General features: G+C 43.7%; 2 protein-coding genes across 11 annotated transcripts in view; one reads left to right on the forward strand and one right to left on the reverse strand.

Annotated features, from left to right (window-relative positions):
- Positions 1–27,990, forward strand: part of DNAI3 (dynein axonemal intermediate chain 3) — a 65,662-nt gene that overhangs the window by 6,550 nt on the left and 31,122 nt on the right. The window contains exon 1 of one of the 6 annotated variants that reach the window (XM_081008566.1): positions 16,491–18,275. The exons of the other annotated variants lie outside the window; for them this stretch is intronic. The gene's annotated coding sequence lies outside the window, so the exon portion shown is untranslated. Of the gene's footprint in view, positions 1–16,490; positions 18,276–27,990 lie in introns of those variants that run through there. 6 annotated transcript variants of the gene reach the window in all.
- On the reverse strand, positions 3,182–26,484 carry MCOLN3 (mucolipin TRP cation channel 3). 5 transcript variants are annotated; one of them, XM_081008675.1, is made up of 14 exons: positions 26,282–26,484; positions 21,647–21,879; positions 19,382–19,549; positions 16,323–16,476; positions 15,509–15,593; positions 15,328–15,424; positions 14,036–14,135; positions 12,537–12,649; positions 12,278–12,427; positions 11,054–11,155; positions 10,798–10,920; positions 9,747–9,953; positions 7,326–7,456; positions 3,182–5,451 (listed from the first exon to the last, which is right to left on the reverse strand). In XM_081008675.1, the coding sequence occupies exons 2-14, from the start codon at positions 21,875–21,877 to the stop codon at positions 5,445–5,447; spliced, it is 1,668 nt and encodes a 555-aa protein (XP_080864801.1). In that variant the 5' UTR covers positions 21,878–21,879; positions 26,282–26,484; the 3' UTR covers positions 3,182–5,444. The 5 variants fall into 5 exon arrangements, with proteins under 5 accessions (XP_080864801.1, XP_080864802.1, XP_080864800.1 ...); XM_081008676.1 differs by having other exon boundaries at positions 26,273–26,484; XM_081008674.1 differs by lacking the exon at positions 26,282–26,484 and adding an exon at positions 26,122–26,261.

Below are 27,990 nucleotides of genomic sequence, written 5' to 3' on the forward strand. Positions count from 1 at the left end.
AATAATTTTTGTGAATGCAATGGTTAAATAAGATAATCTGTTTATATATATATATATATATATATATATATATATATATACACACACACACACACACACACACACATACATATGTATATATATATCAATTTGTATTGGTATGCCTGTTAGGAGACAGGATGTTTTGTGTTGCTGTGTTCCATGAAGTGGGACTATTGTCTTTTGTTCTTTCTCTCTTTGATGTCTGATGAGAAAGAGGAAGGAGCTAAGTCAGAATGCTACGAGTGTATTACAGTGGTACCTTGGGTTAAGTACTTAATTCGTTCCAGAGGTCTGTTCTTAACCTGAAACTGTTCTTAACCTGAAGCACCACTTTAGCTAATGGGGCCTGCTGCTGCGCCGCCAGAGCACAATTTCTGTTCTCATCCTGAAGCAAAGTTCTTAACCCAAGGCACTATTTATGGGTTAGCGGAGTCTGTAACCTGAAGCGTATGTAACCTGAAGTGTATGTAACCCAAGGTACCACTGTATATGTAAATAAAGTAGATTAGCCAAAATGCTGAGCTACTGAGTTCTGTTACGCAAACTGCGAATACTCTGCGAATCCCTAAGTGTGCTGATGCTTCTTGGTATCAGCCGCTGTGATGTTTGGAGAACACTTTTGAAGCTCCGACCGACCAGGAGGGAGAGAACATGCCAATCAGGCATGTGTCTCTGCCAGGGTCCTACATGAGAGTAGGACGATCTACACTGTCTACACGATCTATACTGACTGGCAGCGCTTCTCCAGGATTTTGAATAGGGGATCTTTCCTAGTCCTTCTACCTGGAGATGCCAGGAATTAAATGAGGAACCTTCTGCATACAGAAGAGATGCTTTGTCAAAGAGCCGTGACCTTTCTCTGATTAGGTAAGTCCCATGGACTGCAAGAAGATCAAATGTATCCATTCTTAAGGAAATCAGCCGTGAGTGCTCACTGGAAGGACAGATCCTGAAGCTGAGTCTCCAATATTTTGGCCACCTCATGAGAAGAGAAGACTCCCTGGAAAAGACCCAGATGTTGGGAAAGATGGAGGGCACAAGGAGAAGGGGACGACAGAGGACGAGATGGTTGGACAGTCTTCTCGAAGCTACAAACAGGAGTCTGACCAAACTGCGGGAGGCAGTGGAAGACAGGAGTGCCTGGCGTGCTCTGGTCCATGGGGTTACAAAGAGTCGGACATGACTAAACGACTAAACAACAACAACAATACAGCTGCTGTGGGACAGGATGGTTGGACAGTGTTTTCAAAACTACCAACATGAATTTGACAAAACTGCGGGAGGCAGTGGAAAACAGAAGTGCCTGGCGTGCTCTGGTCCATGGGGTCACGAAGAATCGGACATGACTAAATGACTAAACCACAACAAAATACAGCTGCATCTAAAAACTGCACATGGCAAGTGCTATTTTATGAAATGCCAGGATTAATGCCTCTTCTAAGATGCTGCAGTATGATGTATAATTCATCACGGAACTCAAATGACACAAGATGTGATTGCAACGGCTTTCCAGATGGATTCCACAAATGATGGTCTGTGGCAATGCTTCTATTCTTCTGCTTAGTGTATGTATGTGTGGGGTTTTGTGTCAGCATCACTTGTGTGGGTTCTCTTACTATTCGCTTGTTGTATTTCCTGGTGGTAAGAGAGGTTGGGGGGTATCCTAGGGTGTGGTTGGTTGTCTTTGGTTGGGTGTAGTGAGATTTGTTTTTGTGTGAGTGGGGTAATGTATGTGTGTGCTTTTGGTTAGCCGGATTGATTAGTATGGTGCCGGCCGATTCTTCTTGTTGTCTTGCTGGGTTGTGTACAGTGGTACCTCGGGTTACAGACGCTTCAGGTTACAGACTCCGCTCACCCAGAAATATTACCTCAGGTTAAGAACTTTGCTTCAGGATGAGAACAGAAATCGTGCAGCGGCGGTGCAGCAGCAGCAGCAGGAGGCCCCATTAGCTAAAGTGGTGTTTCAGGTTAGTTTCAGGTTAAGAACGGACCTCCGGAACGAATTACGTACTTAACCCAAGGTACCACTGTATGTGTGAAACGGGGACCTAACCTAACAATGTATGCGACACTAATGTCTCAAAACAAATGAAACTGATCCGTAGAAAACACAACTTGAAAAAAGAGACAATGCACGTATTTTTGTAAACTAAGAAATCTTTAATAAAAAATATATTAAAAACAAAACAAAACAAAAAGCACAAATGATGGTCGTCAACAGCTAATAACCATGATAGGCTAACAGAGCATTTCTGCTTGAAAATAGAATGCATGGGGGCAAACAAATAGAGGTGGTGCATTTAATTCCTTGAACAGGGCTTGAAATTGTGTGTGGTGCCTACAAGAGTAGAACGGACTAACTTGCCCCAGAACATACAGGACGTTAGCATGAGTTCATGTTGCCTCTTTGTAATGCCTGAGTAAGGCATTTCCTTCCATTCTCAAGGTCTTAGTTGGAGTAAATAACCTGTAAGATACCTTCTCACTCTTTAAGACTTCTATGACAAGCAGGATTCAGCAGGTGACACTTTTTCACTCCATGGTAGAAAAAGGCACATCTTTTTTTACTTTTAACCTGTTGGATAGGTGTTAAGAGGCACAAGAGCTGTGTCAGAAAGTGGGTGAAAACAACCCTAAAATTGGCAGTGGTTAAGTGATACGTGATGAGGCTTAAGCTTGCCTGGAAGACATGACTTTGAAGTCTTGTTCCTTCATTCCAACCAATAGAGGCAGCTCGGCTTACTTAGTGATAAGATAAAAGTTCTATAGCCTTAAAAATCTAGTCAAAAGAGGAAGGTCATCAGGAGGCACCAAAAAGACAACAGAGAATGCGGCTGCCTAATATTCTGCAGGAAGAAATTCCAGAGGCTAGGTGCCAGGACTTGCTCCCAAATAAAGAAATTCTGGTGCACAGTAACATTAAAAATAGAAACAATTGTTTTTGTTCACTGTTGCTGCTTTCTTTTGGTGGGCTGCAATCTGGATGATAGGCATAAAGGATTTTAGTGGTAGGTGCAGCTAATGTTCTTTGTAATAATGCAACCCTGCAGTTTTATGATTCCGCTTTCTTTACCATTCTCTACAAACTTGGGTAGATTCATTTCAGCCAAACTGCAACGATAAATATTTTCCAAAATACAAGAAAGAAGCAACAAGAAAGTGCAGGTTGAACAAAAATTTATTCTCAGTGTCAATATTAATTAACGTTCAAGTTAAATACTTAACCATAGCATCCTATAAAATGTGAACAAACAACACATAATGTTTTCCAAAGTTTGTACACAGTACATAAAAAGTCTTTCTGCTCATTCAGTAGTACTCTGTCATGATTGTTGCTTTTACATCTGAAATATTTAAAAGTCTAAAAATAGATTTCCTTTATTTTTTCACATTTGCTTTCCCAGTAAATACAATTTAGCAAATAAGGCATCTATAAAAGTCGGGTTCCACATAAAGGTTTCGGACCAGTGTTTAGCAGTTCTAACATCTAACACAAGTTGCAGAATTGTTTTAAGAGCTATATTTAGAGTAGTTCTATGTGCTTGCCCACTCTTATGTTATTGCAAATAGTCTGCAGTTGTTTAATTATAAAGGCTTGAAAAATTACACTACATTTGCAATGGAATGTGTTAGGGATTTCCATTACTTAGTGTTCACATCTCTGACCACCTTGTTTCGTGTTAATGGATGTGAAACACAGGAATGTCCCTCCTTATTTCCAGCGAGTGTCTATCCTGGACTCTTTGTCAACTTAAATCAAAATAATGGCAGGGAACATCAGCCACTAAGACTTTGTTTACACCACATTGAAGAAACCTGAACATGCGTGTAGCAAATTAGAAAGATTTTTATGTGGTTTCATCAACTAAGCTGATAAAACTCCTTTTTCAGAAGGATGGAAATCCTATTTTCCAGCTACTGTTCCTGCTAAGTGCTATCAATTCATTTGAGTGTTTGAGCGGAACTGTCTCCTTCCTGTGAGTGGGACCCTTCAGGTGGGGTATCTACCAGCAGAGACTGGGGACCTGTAGCCCTCCAGATGTTGCAGGACTATAACTGGAGGGCCACATGTTCTCCAGGCCTGCCATAAAAGGAGGCAAATTCTATCTGCGTGATTTCTGGTGGAGTGTATAATACTCTGCCTTGCCAACCCAGTTTGCTAGTTCTCACTGTCATTGGTTTAATCTTTTCTGTCTAGCCAAAGACTACAGCAGTTTCCACTGATATTAGAAGATTTAAAGGGGAGAGCTTTTCTGTACCTAACACAGAACTTTCTATAGGCTGGATAATACCCAGGCTGTCCATCGTGGAGCAGTTTTTTCTGCTCTGTTGTCTGAAACAGCACATGCTCGAGACACCAAATTTGCAGATGTGTTAAATATAGAACTATTTTCTGCACACACACACACACACACACACACATGCACGGACCTGCTGGGTCACACACTGCCATAGACCAAGTGCAGAGAAACATTGAATTGTAATTCTTGTGCTTTGCAGTTATATTTTTAGCATGATTTTTTCACTTTTAATACCATGTAAACTCTTAATTCTTCTAAATATATTTTCTTTCTTATTTAATTATGCTTCTTTGTCTGGGGCAGGAAAGGCCAATATGTCGCCCTCTCATCAGCCCCAGCAAGCGAAGCCAGGGATGGCAGCAAACATGGGCTGGGGATGGTTGGAGGTCTAGTACATCCAGAGATTACCATGGTGGCTAGCTCTGGTCTAGAGTCTTTCCATTCAACTCATCCAAACAACTTCTAGTTTAATGCACTAAGACACTAAGCTACATCTAAATACTGGGTACTTTTCAAAGTGGGGTTTTATCAGACTGAAGCCCAGTGCTACTTTTCTAGAAAAAGAGGTGCCATAACTCACCATGAACACCTCCCTCATTCTCACAGAATGGCAACAGCACCCACCTGAGAGGTGCTGGAACTGAGTTCCTGTGAGTTCCCTCTGAAAAAGGCCCTCCTGAAGCCCATTAGGTTTTTACAAGTTTTGATAGTCTCTGCACCCTCACTTTGGCCCTGACCCATTGGCAGCATCAAGAAGGCCACTGCCTCAACTTGTAATGCAGATGTGTACACAGAACTAAAACAAACAAAGCAGTTTTGAAAAACACCTAGTGTCCTTAATCATTAGTGGACAGTATTCACACATGGTGCCTGTAGGACTATGATAGTAATATACCTATATTCAACAATGCTTCTAAACCCAGGCAATTCTGCTTTGATTTTTGCTGAAGTTCTAATGAATGCACTAGGAAGTAATTAAAGTTAGCTAATCTTGCAAGGACCTTCGTGGGTGTTTTGTGCCTTGTGTACAGGAATTTTCTCTTTGATGGTTCAGTTAAGTATCTGTAATGAGAGCGCCGTCCAGGAATCTCCGAATATATTCAAGAATTCTTGCTATTCTCATTAAGACCTTGAAAGGGGGGGGGGGAGGAATCAAGATTAGTTCCTTGGAACACAACTAATGGAACAACTAAAACTATAGCATAGTTACCTGGAAATAAAGTCTCAGTGAACTCAATATTTATTTCTAAGTAAACTTGCTGTAGGGTTGTACTGCATGTCTGATAACTGAATTGATTGTGCATATAAGCAGTTTCGGCTGAGCTTGGTGTCCTCAAAACACCGTATCATTTGGTTTCATGAAGAAATACTTCTTGTTTTGTGTGAAAGACATTATGTGTAGTGATACATGCTGTGGCCCATTGTTATGGCCCTGTATTAAAACCCTTCCCACAACATGTTTCTTCTTAATGCATCGTCTGGATCCCTCATGAACGTGCCTTAAGTTTGGGGTCATCAATGTGGTACCCTCCACTCCTTTCTTTTGATACCTGCCAATCCCAATTTTTGGATTTTTAAAAATTTACCTCAGGCTACCTTGCTGGAAAGCTCAGATTTCCAGTGACACACCCTTTCCAATTTGTTTCCCCCTGGATGCCTCTTGGCCCCCCACAGGCCCAGAGATATTCAAAGAACATAAAGCAGACAGGGCGATTTGCTGCTCTGTTTGTTGGCAGCCCCAGTTGCCTTTGACATGGGGGTGAGGAGCGAAATGTTGTTGCGCTGCAACTCTCAACATCCTTGAACTATTGACCAGCACCGGGGGAGGGCAACCTGCCACTCAGGGCACATTTCCCCATTCACACCCCCGTACCTCATTCTGGGCCTGCATACACTGATGCAAGTGGGAGACTTTCGCTTTCCAGATACCCAAGAATCCTATCCTGCCCAATGGTTAATTTTTTGCTACTCTCAGATATGCTGCTTCAATGCAAATCTGTGTGAATACAGGTATAAATGACTATGGAGCATATGTTATGCATTTCTAGCTAAACCTGGTGTCGTTTGGAGCTGCCCAAAGCACATTTCTGGATGGTTTTTAAATCCCCAGGCCCTTATAGCTACACTAAATCTGCCCTGGAGGGGGTATCACATTTAATAGCATAACAGGCAAATGCAATAGTTCAGGCATAGGCCTGATGTTTGGGGACTACAACTCCCATCATCCCTAGCTAACAGGACTCAGTGGTCAGGGATGATGGGAGCTGTAGTCCCCAAACATCTGGAGGGCTGAGTTTGCCTATGCCTACAGTAGTTGGTATTCGAGGAGAACTAAGTGCATCTTGCAGAAGGTGTATAATACAGGGTGGCTCAATGCTTATTTTGGAGTATAGAGTAATACAGGCACTCCCCCCCCCCACCTCCATATGTTTGACTCGTGCATGACCACGCATACACGCGGCACCAGGAAATAATTCAATTCATACCCAGAAATGGTAGGAGAGAGTGTGAGAGTCCTTGTGGCTTGCAGAGACACCCTCCCCAGAGCCCAAAGAGTACATCAGTGTGGGTGGAGGAAGCTTATGAAAAGACAGTGGGGCTTTGTTTATGCTGCTTAGCCTCCCCAACTAGCAGCTGGCATGCAGGGAAGTGCAGCAGCAGAAGCTGTTTCCCTGCATGCCCCCCAGCCTCCTGAGCTTTAATTCTAGTTGTGGATATTTCTGGATACGGTATTTTTTTGTTGTGGATTGAAGAGAGAGCAGCAGGGAGGGCTTTTAGAGGGTGCTTCCCCACTTCACGCAGGTTCATTTATGTGCGTGGGGGCCCGGAACGTAAGTGGGGAGTTGCCTGTATAAACTTCAGTTCTGTAATCTGGCAACTGCCAAATTGGAAACTGTAGCAGCCAGTTCAGTTTTGCATAATCGGGGTGGAGCAGAGAGCACAAGCTAGCAGTGATACTTTCTTGAAACAACTCTCCATATGGGTTTGCATTTAGTCACTAACCTTTTACAGCAGCAGAAGATTGTTACAGGGCCTTCGTCTTCTAACCTGTACCTCCCCGAGTTTGGTAGATCTTTGCACTGTGCTACGAATGCACGGAGCTCTGTCTCTGGAAAGCCTTCTTGCTGGTAGTGCTTTTTTAAAAAAGTGGTGTTGTTAGCATCAATGCACGGAATCTCAAACAAACCACTGTACGCAAATCAGTGGAGAGATGTAATTTTAATTGTTATTCAGCATACCATTTCACCTGTTGTTTTTAAAAAGGGGGGGTTGGAGTGCTGTGGGTGGACTTGCTGGGTAGAAAAATTGGGCTAGGGGAGAAGGATAAAGTGGTTTATTTTATTATAAAATATTTTTATATACCTGTCATGTAAACATGCAAAATGCACTTTCTTCAAATCCATGGGAGACGAATCTTCAAAGTATGAAGGAAAATCATATTCTTGCAAATGCTTTCCCACCTCCCCACAAAACTCCAAAAACAGGCTAGAGATTAGGGCAGCACATGCACAGTGCCTTGATGCTTGCCTAAAAAAATCTGCTGGTACTAATTCTCAGCTGCAGACTCCAAGGTCTTTCTTTATAGGGAGGCAATGTCTGATGCAGATAGATGCTGGAGATATAATGCTGAAAATGCACTGCATATGATGCAGGTGTGTCCAGCGATAGTTTCCTTTGGGTCTGAAGTTACTGTTGGTATTAATTTTGTCCTGGAGAAATCCTAGATATTTGCAATGTCCACGTACTTTTAAATTATATCCCCGTGGTATGGGAACCAACAGCAGGACAACAAAAGTGTATTTAGAAAAACCTTCTGGTTGCTGGGACTTAAGACTTCAAGTGTTTGGGAAACCCAAGATCTACTATGCAATTCTCCAAGTACCTCACTGCAATTGTTGCATTGGAATGTATTCCCTATAAACATTTGAATTCATTTGGATATCTATTGGGATGTTTGGATGGCATATATAGAAACATATGTTTAAACTGAGGCTGATTTATTTTGTGGCCCTTGACTGCTTTATGTGAGTTGGTGTTTTCTTCTACGGCTTCTCTTTTTCTTTCTCAACTCCAACGCTAGCAGATGAGGATTTGTATTTAAGTATTTACATTTTTAAATGGCAAGTTTAATTAATAAAGAAAAGAAATAAAAATTCTCAGCTGATAAAGAGTTGGAGGAGTCTGAAGTGAAGCAGGTGGCATCCATCTAAGGTAAAGGTAAAGGGACCCCTGACCATTAGGTCCAGTCACGGACAACTCTGGGGTTGCGGCGCTCATCTCGCTTTATTGGCCGAGGGAGCCAGCGTACAGCTTCCGGGTCATGTGACCAGCATGACTAAGCCGCTTCTGGCAAACCAGAGCAGTGCACCGAAACGCCATTTACCTTTCTGCCGGAGCGGTACCTATTTATCTACTTGCACTTTGATGTGCTTTCAAACTGCTAGGTTGGCAGGAGCAGGGACCGAGCAACGGGAGCTCACCCTGTCGCAGGGATTCGAACCACCAACCTTCTGATCAGCAAGCCCTAGGCTCTGTGGTTTAACCCACAGCACCACCCGTGTCCCTTCACCTGCCATCTACTTCCCTTCAAACCTAGAGCCTATAGAGGAAAAGAATGGGGCTCCTTCCTTCCACAAGAGACCAGCTGCAATCTTTTTGCTGAAACAAGATGTTTTGGCTCAAGCAGCCAGACTGCAGCAGTTGTCCCCAGGGCTGGCCCCCTCTATAGCAGTGCACCCCAATCCAATTAAGGGAGAAGTTTCTTAATAACTGGGGAGTGGGAGAAAAACATTAACATTAGTTCCCTACAAGGAAATAATAATAATTAATTAATAAAATTTTATTTATACCCCAGCCATCTGACTGGGTTTCCCCAGCCACTCTGGGTTGCTCCCAACAGAATATTAAAAACATGATAAAACATCAAACATTAAAAACTTCCCGAAACAGGGCTGCCTTCAGATGTCTTCTAAAAGTCAGATAGTTGTTTATTTCCCTGACATCTGGTGGGAGGGCATTCCACAGGGTGGGCATTACTACCGAGAAGGCCCTTTGCCCGGTTCCCTGTAGCTTCACTTCTCCCAGTGAGGGAACTGCCAGAAGGCCCTTGAAGCTGGACCTCAGCGTCCGGGCAGAACGATGGGGGTGGAGATGCTCCTTCAAGTACACTGGGCTGAGGCCGTTTAGGGCTTTAAAGGTCAGTACCAACACTTTGAATTGTGCTCGGAAACCTACTGGGAGCCAATGTAGGCCTTTCAGGACTGGTGTTATATGGCCGCTGCCCGTCACCAGTCTAGCTGCTACATTCTGGATTAATTGTAGTTTCCAGGTCACCTTCAAAGGTAGCCCCACATAGAGCGCATTGTAGTAGTCCAAGAGGGAGGTAACTGAAGCATGCATCACTCTGGAAAGGTTCACACATACCTTAACTGTTTCATAGGTGTCTGTAATGAGGGCAATGAAGAGACTCAGAACCATGTAGATAAAAAGGCTAATGAAAGAGTAGAGGTAGATCCGACTAAACAGCCAAACCAAGTAGCTTTTCTGCTGCATCTTTGCAAAAGTAGCAAACATATCGTCTCCGTTTATCAACGAAAAGAGACATTCGGAAACCATGTTCAAGGAACGGAACTGGAAGAGAGGAACCAGAACAAAACAAAAAAAGATAGGTGTTTGTTTTTGACAGATTAGTGAAGCAATTTCAAACAAACATGTTATATACCTTATTGGGGATGTGTGGGTCCCTGCCACACATAGTGTACAGTAAATACAGTGGTACCTCGGGATACAGACGCTTCTGGTTACAGACACTTCAGGTTACAGACTCTGCTAACCCAGAAATAGTACCTCTGGTTAAGAACTTCACTTCAGGATGAGAAGAGAAATTGCGCAGCGGCGGCAGCAGGAGGTTCCATTAGCTAAAGTGGTACCTCAGGTTAAGAACAGTTTCAGGTTAAGAATGGACCTCGGAACGAATTAAGTTCTTAACCCGGGGCACCACTATAGTAGATCATTTGGACAGTACTTTAATACTATCTCCGTATACAGGGCCATACATAGGAATGGACAGGCAAAATTGGAGTCCCAATCAGAGGTAAACTGGGTGTTATGGGCATAATCTAATTTTGTGCAGACTGCCACTTGTGCAACAGAACTCCTGTCCTTTTCTGGTGTGCCTCCAAAATATGTTACAGAGAGTCCTCCAACTCTTCGCAGCAGATTCTGAGGCTGCACACAAGGCTGCAGGGGAGAGGAGAGGACAGTGAAATCTTGTTACACAAGCTGAATGGGATTCTTCTTCTGCACAGACAGCTTTGGAAACTACTCTGTGTTTGGGGCACGCTGCCCTAAATAAAATCCACGCGTGACTTTTTCATCTCCCTCAGTAGGTATGGTTTTTTATGGGGCAGAAGGAGCTAAATAAATTTATATGCAAGGCTTAAACGAACAAACAAAAACCCCTAGATTGCAATACCTTGACGTGATATGGGCCCAGCACAATCCAGCCGCAGAAACAATAGCCCAGATAAATCATAGCAGCACAACAGCAAAATCGGATGACGTTGGGCAAAGCCGCACGTAGTGTCAAAATAAGCAGCTGCAGAAAACAAAGCAAAATGCAAAACAATCCAGTATTGCCAATCAGACTTCAGCCCTGCATTCAGTACAGCTAGATAGCAACAGGAAACAAAATAAAGACCAACAGCATGGAGGTCCTAGGTAATCCTTACATTGTACTTCTGAAAGAAGCCTAGGTAGCGAATCACTCCAAGCCAGACGAGCATGGTGGAGGTTCCCAAGAGGATGCTGCAGACATCGTAGCTGGTTAGACTCTGTACGAAACAGAATTTTGGAACGTTATTAGCTGTTTAGTATAACTACCCAGATTAGGTATAATAGCATTGAATCTTAGTAGCATTATGGTGGTGATTGGGAGGATGGGAGCAAGGTAGATCTGGATCACAACCTGCCTCCTTATCGAACACCTGTCTTGGTGAGAGGTAGCATTTGATAAGATACGTGGACTGCATTTTTTACAAGCTGTCCTAGATAAAACCCTCTCTATTCCCTTTAAGACAGGAGGCACCCCAGATCTGCCAGACAAAAATCAGGGGAAAACATCAACTACTTTTGCAGCAATAGCAGACAGGTAAGGCCATTCCTTTTCTGAGGGGTGTCACTATGACCCAGGTGAACAAGGAGCCTCCAGAGACTCAAGGTGCACCGGAGAGATGAGTAGAGCTGCTTCTAGATCAGGGTTCCTCAGCGGTTTTTTGGACTACAACTCCCATCATCCCTAGCAAGCAGGACCAGTGGTCAGGGATGATGGGAACTGTAGTCCAAAAACAGCTGGAGACCCAAGTTTGGGAAACCCTGTTTTAGATGAAATTAGTATTTGGAAAGTGGTGTGTATTAGAACATTTATTTAATATACATGCACAACTGACGATATTCCTCCACGTGCCCAGAGATGCTTCCGGCTCCCACTTCATACCTTAAACTATGGAACTCGCTCCTACAGGAGCCAGCGATGGCCTCCAAGTTGGATGGCTTTAAAAGTGGATTAGACAAATTCATGGAGGAGAGGGCTATCTGGCTAGCAGCTATGACGTCTGCCTCCACAGTTATGGAAGCAGCAATGCTTCTGAATACCATTTACTAGAATCTGGTCAGCCTCAATGTAAGAACAGGATGCTGGTCTTGATGGGCCATTGTCCTGTCCAGCAGCATCTTCTTATCATCACAACATGAATGGGGAGAAAAGCAGGCAAAAGATATTTAGGCGGCAATCCCTAGACCTACAAAGCTGGGAGTGCGCCCCATTGAACTTAAGACTTATTTCTGAACTGACATGTATAGGATTGCTGTTAACCTAGGATGCCAAGATATTAAAGGCCAGTTGAAGAGCAGAGGAAACATTTGTTTCCTGTTCAGCATACAAGCCTGCTACCTACCTTAGCCTGTATCTCCATCTTCAGCGTAGAACCAATTAGGGTTAGAACATCACTAACTATGATCATGATATACCAGCCATTCACAAATTCCATCTGATCCGTGAAAGAGACTTCTTTCTTATAGTGTTGTTGGAAGAAAGATACAAATTCCTGAGAGAGGGGACACAGACATAGAGAAAAAAGGGGAAGAATTGTATTATATGAGAAGCTGCAAACGACAATACACTGGAAAGTGCCGTCCGGCAAACCCTAAACTCACCCTCTGCAGACGTACTCCTTTAATCACAGATCGTGTGCAGAGAACCAGGGATGCTAGGCATGTCAATATGACAAAGGCGTCAAAGATCATCATGTAGTGTGTGTTCTTCTGTACTGGAAGAGAAAGAGGGGGAACCCCTAACAAACTTGTAGGTAATAATCATTCCCTCCTCCACCCCATTCTCATTCACACCAGTATGTTTGTGTAGGTCAGAGTAGTATCTTACAAACATAGACTGGCCATGGAAGGATATAGCAATATTTGGAATTCATTTTTATAAATACCATATTAGGCTAAGGGCTAATAACTTAACCACAATAACGTTTCATTTTATTTTGTAATGTATTGTAATGTATACAATTTCCTTTTCATTTTTTGTTCTTTTCTTTTCTTTTGAAACAAAAAAAGTTTATAACAATTCCAAATACATATCCATTTAAAGAGATTTCTCTGACTCTTGTGACCACCCCAGCCCTTCCATGTGAACATTTTCACCTACATATTATTTCCTAATCTATATTTTGTATTCATATTATCCATAATACCTTTTACATTACAAGTGATATTAAAATCCTGCTAATGTTTTCATCGGCTTACAGTGGTCTCCTAAGTAAGTTATAAATTTTCCCCATTCTTTTATAAAGTTTTTGTCCTCTTGGTTCCTGAGCTTTCCAGTCAGCTTTGCCATTTCAGCGTAGTCCATCAGCTTAGTTTGCCATTCCTCTCTGGCAGGGACTCTTTCTGCCTTCCATCTCTGGGTTGGTAGCATCTGTGCGGCTGTTGTCACATACATAAATGTTGTTTTCTACATGGGTACTATTCATTTTTGTGTCTTATCTTACTCTGTGCACTTGTAATTATATACTTTTCATTTTTCAATAAGGTGTACATATATATTCTCTCTCTCTCTCTCTCTCTCTCTCTCACACACACACACACACACACACACACAGTTAGTGTGTGTTTGCGTATAAAAGCCAGAGAGACCTGCATTGGGGGCCCCTTCTGCAATCACTACTGAGAGAGGTCCTGACTTCAGCCCCAAAGCCAATGGCAACAGTTTTTTTATTTTAAGAGAGTGTTAAATGTCATCTTGCTAAATAGTTTTATGCCTTCCTTCTCCTTCTCAAATATGTAACACCAACAATATCCATAAACTGCTTATCTTTAAAAAGTGCTATATGAAAAGTAGCCCTTAGCAATGATGCTAAGTGAGAAGTCTATTTCCTATTGGGAGACTTGTCCTCAATGGAGATGAGGTTTCTATTTTTCGTTAATATTTGGATCATGGTGCAATTTGGGGTGGCCAAGCAATTCTACTAGTTTTCAGCGAACTTGAGGGAACATGCTCATGAATATGAAACCTTCAAGGAAACAGTCAAAGCTGATACAGGGTGGAATTCATCCTCTCCCACCTGTTGCGCTGATTGAATTTGCATTTTTTTAAAGACCTGGACATTAGATGCATAGAAAACCTTGAATATGAGGTTTTTACTTACGTGATCCAGAAACATGCCAGTCTTTACATTCCTTAATGGCAATATCGTTGTCTAGGCTAATTTTGATTCTTCCACTGTGTGCTTTGTTATCAAAGACTATCTGTGGGGTCAGAGACAAAAAAGCAGTTATCTATTTAGAGAGAAAGCTCTGAAGCCATATATCACACTGACGTGCCATTAAGACAGACTGGATCTGACAAACATTCTTCTAGCAAGAACACATTGGATTGAAACATCTTACGATTCCCAATTGTTTGCTCAAAAGAAAGAACATCTGGTGTCTGCCAGATGTTGTTTGCTTATAGCTTCTGTTGGCCCCAGCTAACATGGCTAATGGTCAGAAATGATGGGAGATGAACCACATCTGGAGAGTGCCACCTTGGCTATTCCTGGTTTAGCTATAACTGCTGCACCATGACAGCCAAAATTATATTCTTGAAAACAGGCCTGTAGTTGGCGCCTAGACTCCTTGGGCAGCTGGCAATGCCCACAATAGATGATTGACTCAGAATCGTCTTTTTCAAAAATCTCTTCTGTGCTTCAGTTGGCACCAGGCAACTAGGCTTGGAAGCCACCATTTTAATTTCCCACAGTGCCTTGGCAAAAACCCAGCTCAGGGATAGTGGGAGGAATTAAAATAGCAGCTCATTGGCTAGCACTGACTGGAGTGCCGCTGCCCAACACCACCAAGTTGGCCTGCCAGGACCCAACATATAAGTGGTCCCCCCTTCCCCCCTCCCCCTCAGCACTTCTGCAAGGATGCCCTTAGCACACTGATGAAATCTTTGAAGTCAAAATAGCTGAACTGCCTCAAGGAAAATGGGGCTTCGGTACTCTTCACATCTCCTCAACTCCTCAACATCTCCCTTGGCTATTATCACTTTGTCCATGTCTCATCCTCCATATCCTCCACCGGCAAAATCCAAGTTGTAATGGAAAAAGAAACATAAATTTATACTTCATAAACTGGATATCCCTGGAGCGCAAGTCCATACACTTTACCTGTGTTCCATATGCTTTAATATTGTTTAATAAGTATTTGCAAATGGTGAACCAAACTATTGATGTTAAAATAACAGAAATGATCCTTACCACATGACTTGGCATCTGGTGCCCCTTGCAAGGGATAGCTTCAGCCCCATGATTTGCTAGGCCCTTTCTGCCTCGCACATCTTCTTGAGGCTTTGATGGGCTCCTGGGTTCACATCACCCCTTCTCCAACCCACCCTTTGGAAAAGCTGGTTGGGGCCCTACAGCAAATGGGAACATTTGAACCTGAAGCCTGTACTTACTGTCAGTGTGAAATCATAGCAATCTGGTAGTTCGTGATGACGAACCGTCTGGAGATTGATAGCCTTCAGTTTGAACGTGAGCTGCAGAGTCACAAGTCTAGAAGAAGAGTTTGGGGATTTTATTTCACCATTACCAACAACAACATGCGAGCACACCAGCAACTGAGAACTCCCGCCTCACCTATGGAAGTCTAGAGTGAAGTTGAAAACATTCTTCCCCAGTGTCCTGTTTTCCAAAGGCAGCATGGGTTCCACATAAAAGCATTCTGTGAGGAAAAGACAAGACAGATTTTGTGGGAAGTACTCGGCATCTCACAAGGCAAAGAAGAGTCTAGATCAGTCTTTCTCAAACTTGGGTACCCAGCTGTTTTGTGACTACAAATCCCATCACCCTTAGCTAGCAAGACCAGTGGTCAGGGATGAATGGGAACTGTAGTCCAAAAGCAGCTGGAAACCCAGGTTTGGGAAGATCCTGCTGCCCACAAGGGTAGGCATGTTTGATTTGACATGCATTGGGAAGCTCTCCCTTTGATTAAGTTACCCACCGTGTAACCTTTTCTCCCTGCACCGTGCCCCAGGAGAAGGAAGAAGGAAGTGGTGGTTGTGATCTTGGTATACAGCCACCCACAACTTCATTGGGCAGTTAAGGATAAGCCCCTCAGTGTCAGGACTGCCAACATGTTTTTCAAATGTGGGGTAATGCTGAATCAATGTGAAATGGGCTCTTATTTCAGAATGAACACCAGTTTCTCAATCAATAAATAAAAACCAGGGGAAAACAGCAACACAATGGATCTAGATTATGTATTTGGGCTATATAGTGGGGGAGCAAACCAAGTACTTAAGTCTCCATTGATTCTAGAATGAGATGGTGTGTGTGTACAAACCTCAAGAGTAACAGTTGGTATTGCATATGAGTGATGACAGGAAATTGACCTCTCCCCCCCCTTTCTCTCTCTCAAACACAAGACTTGAGTAATAAAAATATATATTACCAGTTTCGATTTCTGGATCAATATCAAAAGTGTCATTTCCAGGACAAATGGTTCCTCGCTTGTAGAAGTATTGGCATATGGCCATCGGTGTCTCTTTGGCTCCTCTCTTCTCGTAGGCGTGATTTCCAACAGATATGGTACGCAGCTGTAAATACTAACCCAAAACTGACAGATGGTTAATGAACCCATATGAACCTGCCTGACAATCAAGAGAAAGCTCAGGTGACTCTCTCTCCATCCTGTTGATGCACGATATCAGATAAGCAGCTACTGGAGGCAGGATCATCCCAGTGGTGGTTCCAAATGTGTGTGGAACATCCTCCCTTTGGAGATATTCTGGTCCCCTCTCTTGGTTTTTAGGTGATCAACTGGAGTCTAAGTCTACAAAAGTTTATGCCATAATAACATCGAGGTGCCACAAGACTCTTTGTTGGTGTTCCTGCAGCAGGCCAGCACAGATCACCTCTCTGGAAATATTATTTAAAATACCTTCGTTTCAACATGCTTTTAATGTTTAATTTTAAATGTGCAGCTTTGAATGCATTTTATGTTATTGGCTGCATTAGGTTTTTGTAACTGTAATTACAAAATAACATTTTCTATTGTCTTGTCTTTGGTGTTTATTCATTTTGTAAACTCTTCTGATTTTCAGAAATAGGTCATCCTCCTGTCAGGTCAAGGGAGCATCTGAGGGCATCCAGATAAATGATTAAATCTACATAGATAAATTTAGTGTTTTCTGAGCTATGTTTGGTTTCACTGGGTTTAGTTAAATTTGTATGGACAAAGTCGAGATCAGAATCTGCATTTTATTGAGCTTCTGTTTGCCTGCTTCCCATAAATAAGGGAAGAACAAGCAATTAGGACAAAGATGAGCAGTTTCTTTGCCCTTTAAGGATTTTTCACAGGGAGTTTCACAAGAGAAACCCAAATAGTTGAAAACCAGCAAGTGACTACAATTGTCCTCACAAAAAGCACACTAAGGCATGCACCAATTTGAATGAGACTGTATCTACAGGCTCTTGAACTATGGTAGTTTATCAGTGGGAAGGAGTTTCTGGAATTCTGACTTGGGAATTAAGTTTGGCTTGTGAGGATGATGTTATCTATTAGCTATTACTATGCTCAGATGCTGAAGACAAATAACAGCCTGCCTGTGACCCTGCAGAATTACTACAGAGCCGGCCCTATCATTAGGCAGGATGAAGTGATCACCACAGACAACTGGTTTGGGTTTCTTGAAAGGCCAGCAAATGGTTAGGTATTTAATCATTCTTGGATTTTTACAGCCAGAGACAAGGAGGAGCGCTTTTTTGGGGGGGGGGGTTGCCTTAAGAGCCAAAATAACTTGACTGGCCTTATGTATTCTGCACCTAGATTGGCAGCATTTGCTACTCTGCCTCAGGCAGTACAGTCTCTTGGGCCACGTGGAAACAAGATGGGATACAAGGAAATCCTTATATTGTTAGCCTTGCCAAACAGGTAGGTAGCCAGACAAGGACGGAAGCAGGTTCCACATCTTAGCTCCCAAATGTTGCGGTGAGAAAATGGTTTTCAAGCTGCTATCAAAACAAGTGAATGTCCCAGATTTGGGCTCAAGTAGACTTCTTCACCTAAGCCAGGGGTGGGGGACTGGGTCAATCTGGCAAGGGGGTTCCTTCATCTTGACACACCCATCCATGAGCTAAGCTTAACAGGTGGGTGGGGCCACACACCTGCCAGTCACCTGACATCACGTGGTCCATTTTTAGCCTGCATGGTTTGAAATCAAACTCTGAGCGGCAAAACATTCTGCAATGCATTCATCTGACTGTCAGCACTTGAGAAGCCTTGTGCAATATGTTTTTCAGGGACCACGGATCAGCCATTATCTGCCCTACACCATACAGCTGACCCAAGTCCTTTTTAGCCATTATCACTTGAGGAGTGAACACTGGTACGGCAGAACTGCAGGTACATTCTTTTGGCCTCACTCTCTGTAACCATGCAAACTAGGTGAGGGTCCCTACTTCTCTGTGGAATGTGCAAGACACCTCTGCATGATTTTGCTGAAAACAAAGCAAAAAGCTGAATGAGTCATGCAGCTCTGGGGAAGGGCTAAAGGTCTCCCTCTTCAGACAATAGCACAGAGATGGAGGAACCTGTGGCGCTCTAGATGTTGCTGGGCTCCCAACGCCCATCATCCCTGACCATTAAGCTCTGCTGGCTGAAGCTGAAGGGAGCTAGAGTCCAAGAACACGGGGACAGGTTCCCCATTCCCTGCAGAAGCACCTGAAAATAGGTTTTGTGTTGAATAATTTTGTTGTACGATTCTGTCTGTACAGAAAGTCTGTATAGTCAGTGTAGTGTTGGACTAGGAGCAGGGAGACCCAGGTTCAAATCTCTAATCTATAAAGCTTAGGTGACCTTGGGCCACTCAACCCAGCCTGTCTCACAATTTTGTTTTGAGGGTAATGTATGAAAAGAACCTTGTACTATGTCAGTCTTGAGCTCCTTCAAGTAAAAGGTGGGAGAAAGGTGTAAATAATAATAATAAATTTTATTTATACCCTGCCCTCCCCGGCCAGAGCTGGGCTCAGGGCGGCTAACACCAGTAAAATTACAATAAAAACATAATGGGGGGGGAACCAATTTATTACAATATGGGTTAAAATACAATTTAAAATGCAGTCTCATTTTAATAGTAGCCCATAGATCAAAACCATAAGGGGTGGGAAATATAAGAGTCAGACTGAGTCCAAACCAAAGGCCAGGCGGAACAGCTCTGTCTTGCAGGCCCTGCGGAACGATGTCAAATCCTGCAGGGCCCTAGTCTCTTGTGACAGAGCGTTCCACCTAGTCGGGGCCAGTAAAAAAACCATAAAATTAAGACAACAGATTTGTCCTACTACCCATTTTCTGTGCAATTAATGCTCACAAATGATTTTAATATGGAGTAGTTGCTTGGGTTTTTTAAGCTAGCTTTAAATTTCATGGGAAACGGCACCCTTGGAGAATAACCCCAGCTGCTATATTTATTGTATTGTAAATTGTAGATGGCTCATAGGAAGTGAAGTTACCTGATTTATTGCAAAATAGATCTGATCATAGACATCCATCTGCGTATAAACTGCATAGGTGTCATCCAGTCTGTCTGTGTAGCCTTTCAGGAAGAGATGTTTAAAAGCCACTGTGTTCTCCTCTTTAAATTCCACTACCATTTGGTTGCTTAACCCAAACACTACCAGCTGAAGGCAACCGCACACAAAAAGAAAGAAAGAAAGAAAGAAAGAAAAGAGAGCAAAAGTTGTTGTTTTTTATATTCCAAATAATTTCAGCTGGTTAAAAACTGCACATTTCTACACAGATCATTTCCCTGCGTGGACAGCTATGGCTAAGACCGTATTTATATTTATCAAATTTATATCCCACCCTTCCTCCCGAAAGATCCCAGGGTAGCAAACACACATCTGTAATTTAAAATAAAAATGTATTTAAAAACAGTGAAAAACATCCTTTTAAAAAATGAAACACAATAAAACATGTACCGGTAACCAATGATGTGTCTGGATAGGCCCATTGAAAACGTTTTCAGCAGGCATCTAAAATAATACAATTATGGCACTTTACCATAAACATGGGACGCGGGTGGCGCTGTGGGTTAAACCACAGAGCCTAGGGCTTGCCGATCAGAAGGTCAGCGGTTCGAATCCCCGTGACGGGGTGAGCTCCCGTTGCTCGGTCCCAGCTCCTGCCAACCTAGCAATTCGAAAGCACGTCAAAGTGCAAGTAGATAAATAGGTACCGCTCTGGCAGGAAGGTAAGTGGCGTTTCCGTGTGCTGCTCTGGTTCGCCAGAAGCGGCTTAGTCATACTGGCCACATGACCCGGAAGCTGTATGCCGGCTCCCTCGGCCAATAAAGCGAGATGAGCACCGCAACCCCAGAGTCATCCGTGACTGGACCTAATGGTCAGAGGTCCCTTTACCTTTACCATAAACTGCAACCTTATTATTCTCTTCGGTTTTTAATATGATTTGGCAAAAAGTTGGTAAGGTAGGAGTATATTCTCAGTTTACTGGGTGTATCCCTCCCTGGTTCCAATCCGCTGTTGGGCATTGAAGGCAAGCAGTGGATTTCCTGCAAATTTAACCTTCACATCTCTCACTCTCTATTTGCACGTAGAGCTTATTATCTGGGATCTGCAAAGGTGAAGACAGTGCAATGGCTATAAAACTGACTCTAAATATATGTCAGCCGGAGGCGCTTTGCAGCCTGAGACAAAGGACAGTATGACACCCCCTCCCCTCTCCATGTGCAGAAACTGACTGGCCTGGAGGTTGGATTTTGCTCCCAACACTGTTGTGGAAGGGTCAATTTTGCAACCAAAAAATAACCATTGGTGACAATACAGGCTACGTACACGCCATATATTTTAAAGCACATGGCTTCCCCCAAAGAATCCTGAGAACTGCAGTTTGTTGAGGGTGCTGGGAATCTCTCTGAAGATACAGTCCCTAGGATTCTGTGAGGGGGAAATGTATGGTGTATAGTTGTATACTGTCCACCATGCTTGACGCAACAAGACAGATTAGGAGGCCCAGGGCAGGGCATGTGACAACAAAAGGAAGTGTCTAGATCATGGTTTCTCAAACTTGGGTCTCCATCTGCTTTTGGACTACACTTCCCATCATCACTGACCACTGGTCCTGCTAGCTAGGGATGATGGGGATTGTAGTCCAAAAGCAGCTGGAGACCCAAGTTTGGGAAACCCTGATCAAGAGGGCTCCGAAAGAACAACCGGGGGTAGCTCCCACCTCTCACTTTGCTTAGTGGCATAGCTGGGTGTTTATTGGTCCTCCAGTATCAGAGGAGATTATTTTTCACCCAAACTTCCATAATTTGAAACACTGAAGCCATTTCCCTTTTATTTCAAGTATTGACATTTTCCATCAGTATTAAAAGTACAGTGGTACCTCCGGTTGTGAACGGGAGCCATTCCGGAACCCTGTTCGCAACCTGAAAGGAACGCAACCCACATCTGTGCATGCATGGGTCGTGATTCGCCGCTTCTGCACATGATGTCATTTTGCGTGTCTGCGCATGCGCAAGTGGCAAAACACGGAAGTAACCCTTTCCGGTACATCCGGGTCGCCGCAGGACGCAACCTGAAAAGACGTAACCTGAACCAAACGTAACAAGAGGGATGACTGTGGTTCCGGAAATGTATTTCTCAAATGGGTATCTCAATTCAGTATCAATAGCCTCTTGTAGTCACGTCCAAGCAACATAAGATGGTTTTGGGGATTTCTAAAAGGCAACTTGCAGCTTTCCCATTGTCTCTCACCTGGATAGTAACCATGGCAATTTTCAGAAGTTGTATCCCAAGTTTCCAAGGCTTCCTCCCCCGGGCCCAGAATTTTTCACAGGGGTTCATGAAGAAAAATTTAAGTTTCCTTCTCAGCTGATCTTCCAGAAGCAACTCCTGACACATTGAAGGGCGCCTCTTGTAGCTGTAAACGTTTTCATCATCATGGGAACTGCAGCTGCTTACAACCACCACTTCAGGGTTTTCCATTGCTGGAATGTGCAACCCAGTGATTAAACCAAAGAGACATTAGCAAGCTCAGAATTACTAACAGAAAATATTATACTTGTGGTTAGGAGCATCTCTACTATATGAGCTGGACTGTCGTCTCCATGAAGGAATCATACAATCATAGAGTTTTAGAGTTGGGAAGGACCTTTGAGGGTCATCTGGCCCAACCACCTGAGGCAGTGGTTCTCAAAGGGTGTGGCATGCCACACAGTGGTGCAGCAGGAGAGGATGGTGTGGCAGGAAGATTCAAGGACCATCAAAGAAACTTTTAAACATTTTGGTGTAGCATAGTATCAGAATTTTATTTTATTTTTTAATTTGCAGAATCTGGACAGATACATTTTCAAAATGAGAACGAGAACATCAAATGATATTGAGGATAATTCTCGTTTTGACCCTGAACTGCCGTGTTGTGCTGGAGAGAGCGGGAGAGAATGCATTAGCTATTCTGCTGCAGTTCTCCACAACATGGTGTTGTGAACAGGGATTTTCAACTCTTGACAAATATGAAAGATCAGAAGAGAGAAAGCCTTCTTTGTGCTGATGAGGAGATGAGAGTTTGTCTGTCTCAAATTAGACCTAATATAAATGAGATTACCCGGCAAAAGCAAGCTCATGCCTCTCTCATTCAGTTTGAATACGTACATAAGGTACATATGTAAGAGGCTCGTTTATAATTATATTTTGGGAATGGTCCCATGTTCTTATGCAGCTGCATTGTTTTTATACTTTCTGGATGTCCCATGATCATATCATAAAGTAGTTGTGTTCTATGTTATACATAGTGAAACCTCGCTTTCACTAAATACAAATCGGTATCAAGATAATTATTTGCAGAATACAGATTCTTTAAAAGTGAGGAAACTAAAGGGAACTGCCAGGAGTTGGTTTCTTTTTGTTTTCCAAAGTATTTCTTATCAATAGAAAGATTTGGTGTGGAACGAGCAAATTTTTGTTCTGAAACTGTGCCCCAGAGAAGAAAGAACTACTTTGAGAACCACTGCCCTTAGGAATGGCACAGCCCAGATGTGTACAGTGTAAAACAGAAACCAGATATATACACTCATCCCAAGGACCAGCCAACCCATATGATCAGGCTTATTAGGTCATCAACTAAGCACAGCAGGGAAGGGTGACTTAGTTAAGAGTACAGAAAAACTAATTCACACACAGTTCCCATGCTTCACTCACAGCACTATTTTTAGAGATGAGCAACAGAAACATTTTCCATAAACGCTGTATTTCCACATCTTGATTTTTTTCTGGTTTTCCTACTAGAGTTTGGATACAACAGAAGACAGATTTCTTAAAGTGGGTTTAAAAAAATAAAAAGCTATGCAAAAAACACACCCTTGCATATAAATTCTTAATTGGAACGTATCTGTATTTCTTGTAATACGGGTCATCAGATCAGAGTGTTCTTTATTTCTTACCCGCATACAATTCCAAGATACGGATTGACTAAATCAGCAATCCTGCTGTTCTCCAGGTATTTGTTGTGCTCCAGTTTCCATCAACTTCAGCCAGCATAGACAATCATCAGGGGATGCTAGGAGTTGTAGTCCAGCAACATCTGGAAAGCCTCGGGTTCTCCATCCTTTCACTCGGGGTTTCTGAAACGTGGGTCCAGCTGTTTTTGGACTACAAATACCATCATCCCTAGCTAGCAGGAACAGTGGTCGGGGATGATGGGAACTGTAGTCAAAAAACAACTGTAGACCCAAGTTTGGGAAACCTCGCTTTCACTAAATACAAATCGGTATCAAGATAATTATTTGCAGAATACAGATTCTTTAAAAGTGAGGAAACTAAAGGGAAAGTCTCTCTTTACCCCTGAGTTTTAAATTACTAACTTATTTCTGTGACCAGCAATGAGGCTGTCAAGCAGGGAGCCTGGTGCCTTCTGGATATTGTTAAGGCTAGGGTGGCCTGTAGTCAGGGATGAAGGAAGTTTCCGTCCAGCAATTTCTGGATGGGCACAGGCTCCCCAACACTGCAGTAAAGGGAAGGAAGCTCCTTGGAAATCTTGGTTGCAACTGTGCAGCTCTTTGGTCCTGCTTTAGATTTAAGGTCTCCAGAAAGTAGAGTACATCTGGCCAATGGAGAACATCCCCTTTGCTCTACTTGTTACACAAATGTCATAGAAGTGCTTACAGCTTGACCGATGACATTGCTTCTAGTTCTCCTGCCCCTATCTCTTGCAAATGGTATGTGAATTATTTAGCGTTTTACCTGCAGCAGTGACCAAAATATGCCAAGAGCCTACAAGCAGTGTGCAGTGCATTCGTTTAAGAACAGGTATAGTTCAATCCGAACGTATGCTTAGAAGTAAATCTGATGGTGCTTTTCCCAAAGGAAATGCACATTGGATGACGGCTTTCAGCAGGGAAGTAATCCCACTAGGGGCCTTAACTTTCAAGTAAACATACATATAATCAAGTTGTGAAAAAATCACAAAACGCTGACCTGATCTCTTTGGGTCATTTAGGCTGCAATTCTATACACATTTACCTGAGAGAGTATGTTCCATTAAACCCAACAGGACATACTTCTGAGTAGACATGTATAGGGTTATTGTAATTGCCATTATAGAAAACAAGAACAGCTCAATTTTTGGAAGAAAATTCTGCACATGTGAGAAAGCAGCTGCTAATCTACAAAGTAGTGACTTCGATTCACTTTTTGCCAAACCAGGGTCTGTAACTACAGACAAATGCAGCAAATTTCTGCACTAGATAGAGGTGCCTAATTTAGCTCTTTAAAAATATGTTAACATGCATGCAACCTGGGCTTGAAAAAACCCACAAGGCTGGCTATGCAGCTGATAAGTGCCAACCTATGTCAACTCTCTTGTCTCCCTCACACACCAATTGATGGAAACAAGGGCATTGCAAGAGTGGCACACATTTACACAGGAATTGATGTTCTGTTCATTTTCACGGTTGATAGCATGACAAGATACGCAGCACGGATACATGCAAAAAATTGCTAGCTAACAGGAGCATCACACAGCGTCCCTAATGTAGCCATAAATGACTGCAATTAAAATTGCCAAATGTGCTGATCAGGAACATTTTCATGTCCAAAGTTTCCACATTTTGTGTTACCGTTTGAATGAGAAACTTTGTCATGGCCACATGGGCCACATGGGTAAAATCATCAGGCATTTGGAGTGATTACCCACATTTCTGCAAGGTTACTGGATATACCCATATCAAAGTCCCACATCTACTGATATAGAGATTGTAGGTGGAGACAACAAGCATGTTTCTGTTGACTTCATCTTCACCATCCCAGCCTCTCTTAGGAAGGAAGCAAGGAAATCAATGGGGCATATTCCCAGGTAAGTGTGGTCAGGATTGCAGACAAACTTTCAAGTATAAGTCATTGTACGAATGAATCAAATTGGTTTTAATCAGATATGTGATTAAATCTGCATAAGCTTACATGACTAAAGAATAGTTTTGAAACAAAGGAAAAAAGCCTGGGTATAAATTATCCAAAATCCATGAATAAAACAAATTGATACTTAACTTTCATTTTTAATTGTCCATTTAATAGGGGTCTCCTTTTAGTCAATTGCAAGACGCTGAATCCAATATATTAACCAGTTAAAGGTTGCAGCCCCATCTATTTCCAGTGCCACCCCTCAACCCTGAAAATCTGACCAAGCAGGCTATGCCTCTGAACATGCACAAAGTGCCTTTCCCTCTATCAATAAGTTCCCTCCGAAGCACTGGAGAAGAGAAGCAAGGATCCCTGGGGGCATCCTAGTAAGCACCTTCCATTTCATAGAATCATAGAATTGGAAGGGACCCCAAGGGTCATCTAGTCCAACCCCCTGCAATGCAGGACTATCAACGAAAGCATCCATTTCCATATACCAACTGATCATGGGAAAGAGATTCATTTAAAAATCCTTGTGCGCGGCCACCTGCCTGTCTGATGCTCAGCTCCAAAATCCAGCATCTTTGAAGAAGGGCCACAAAACGAAGCGGGGAAGGTCTGTCTCTCCTCCCTGCCCCCACCCCGGTTATATGACCTCCGCGGGATCTTCAACCAGGAGGAGAGCCTTTCCTTGCCTCGGAGAGAAAGCAGGAGCGCCCGGACTGACCTTTGGAGGGACGGCGAGAGAAGCAGCGCATTGGGGCGCCTGAGCCTCCCGCGCCTCTCCCTTCCATGCGCTCCCCCCATCCGTGAACCAGCCTCTCCGGGCGACTTACTCATTGAGGCGGCCCCAAGCGCTTACGGACGCCGCCGGCTGAACACGACACCACCAGGGACGCCGAGAGAGAGAGAGACCTCCTCGCGCCCGGGCGCAAAGCGACACCTGATGCCCGCGGAGAGGGCAACGCGCCACCGCCGCTCGCTCACCTGCCCTACCTGCCGGGGAAGGGCGCGCGCATCGCCAGGAGGAGGAGGAGGAGGCGGCCGGCGCCTCAAGGGGAGTCCGCTTTCATCCCTGCTGCCGCGGAGGAGGAGGAGGAGAGGAGCGTCCTCCTCAGCAGAAGGCGGGACGGCGGCCACTCACTCCGAGCTGGTGCCGGCGAAGCTGCCCGGGCGCAGGAACTGCAGCGGCGCAGGCGGCGCAGGAGGAGGACGCGCCACGTGACTGGCGAAGCGCGCTCCTGCAGCAGCAGTAGCAGCAGCAGCAGCAGCTTGGGCCTCCGCCTCCCTCAGGGGAAGATAGCCAGTGTGTGCACAAACTAGACCAGAAATGCCGCCCTACTTACCTCTCTTCATCTACAGCAGCAGCAGAGGTCCAAGTTGAGACACACACACACACAAATGTTTGAAGGCCCTGGGTCCCCCAAAGTTAATGGGCATTGCCCAGTGCAAAATTTACCTATAAAATTAAGGGGGAAAACTGGATGTACATTTCCAAGTGTTTTGTGTTGTGTATGTAGGCTCCTACGACTCCTTCATGGATCACCGCCTTGTCGTGGTGAAGGGGCTTGAATAACTCAGAGAAGCTATGAGCTATGCCGTGCAGGGCCACCCAAGACGGACAGGTCATAGTGGAGAGTTTTGACCAAACTTGATCCACCTGGAGCAGGAACTGGCAAGCCACTCCAGTATCCCTGCCAAGAAAACTCCACGGACAAAGACAACAGGCATATAAAAGTTACGACGCAGGAAGATGAGCCCCTCAGGTCGGAAGGCGTCCAACATGTTACTGAGGAAGAGCGGACAGGTGGGTGGGAGAGAGGAAATTTATAGCACCCTAGGAATACACCCATCCTGGCAGAATGTGAGCTGCATTTACTATTGTAGACTAATTAAAAGGTACTTCCAGCAAGTATCGAGAGTCAATACTTTAATAATAGACCTCTGGGAGAAGGGAGTGCCACAATGGTTGTTCAGCTAAAAATAACTTTCTAAATCCCTTTTGCTGTTTGAACTTGTTGTACTGATGTCATAAGGACACTTGTGGTAGAAGAAATGAGGGAAGGCAGTATCTGTAGTATACATAGTGCCTAATAGACCAAGATCTGCCCCTTCTTGAACGGTGCCCAGGGGGTTAAAGGTGGTCAGATGCTGGAAGAAAGGCAGTGTGTCCCCTGTGACCTGTCTGGGTGAGGTGGCAGGCCATTAACCTGCCTGGATAGCTCAGTTGGTTAGAGAGTGGTGCTAATAACGCTAGGGTTGCAGGTTCAATGCCCATATGGGACAACTGCATATTCCTGCATTGCAGGGGATTGGACTAGAGTCAGACGATCCTCAGGGTCCCTTCCAACTCTGCAGTTCTGTGAATGAAACATATTATAGCTATGGAAATTCCATATCAAGTTATCAAGGGCATCCCCTCGTGTTCTGCATTAAAGCAGTCAAGCCTCTAGTTTATGGCCACATAAACTCCAGGTTTTAGATTATGACTGAATAGCATTACACACTTGCACTTTTCTCATAGGATACGGGCTGTGGAATGCATATCTGGCCATCACTGCCATCTGAGCTTCTTCCAGGCACACCTGCAGACCCAGAAGCACTCCAAAATAGCAAACTTGGGAACATCCAAATCCTGTCTCCTCATCTACACACAATGATTCTTATGACCTCTATTCAGCTTTAGTTATCTCACCTACAGCTGG

The sequence above is a fragment of the Podarcis pityusensis genome (assembly GCF_964106645.2).
Source record: "Podarcis pityusensis genome assembly, chromosome: 6".
Taxonomy (NCBI): Eukaryota; Metazoa; Chordata; class Lepidosauria; order Squamata; family Lacertidae; genus Podarcis; species Podarcis pityusensis.

Bases quoted from the DNA above. Each gene is read 5' to 3' on its own strand.
- MCOLN3 (XM_081008673.1), bottom strand. From the start codon at position 25,164: ATGCTTGTTGTCTCCACCTACAATCTCTATATCAGTAGATGTGGGACT. The intron at 16,477-19,381 runs GTAACTTCACTT...GTTTTGGGTTAG, and splicing joins TCTATTTTGCAATAAATCAG to TATTTACAGCTGCGTACCAT. The intron at 11,156-12,277 runs GTAGGTAGCAGG...TGTTTCGTACAG, and splicing joins AGATGGAGATACAGGCTAAG to AGTCTAACCAGCTACGATGT.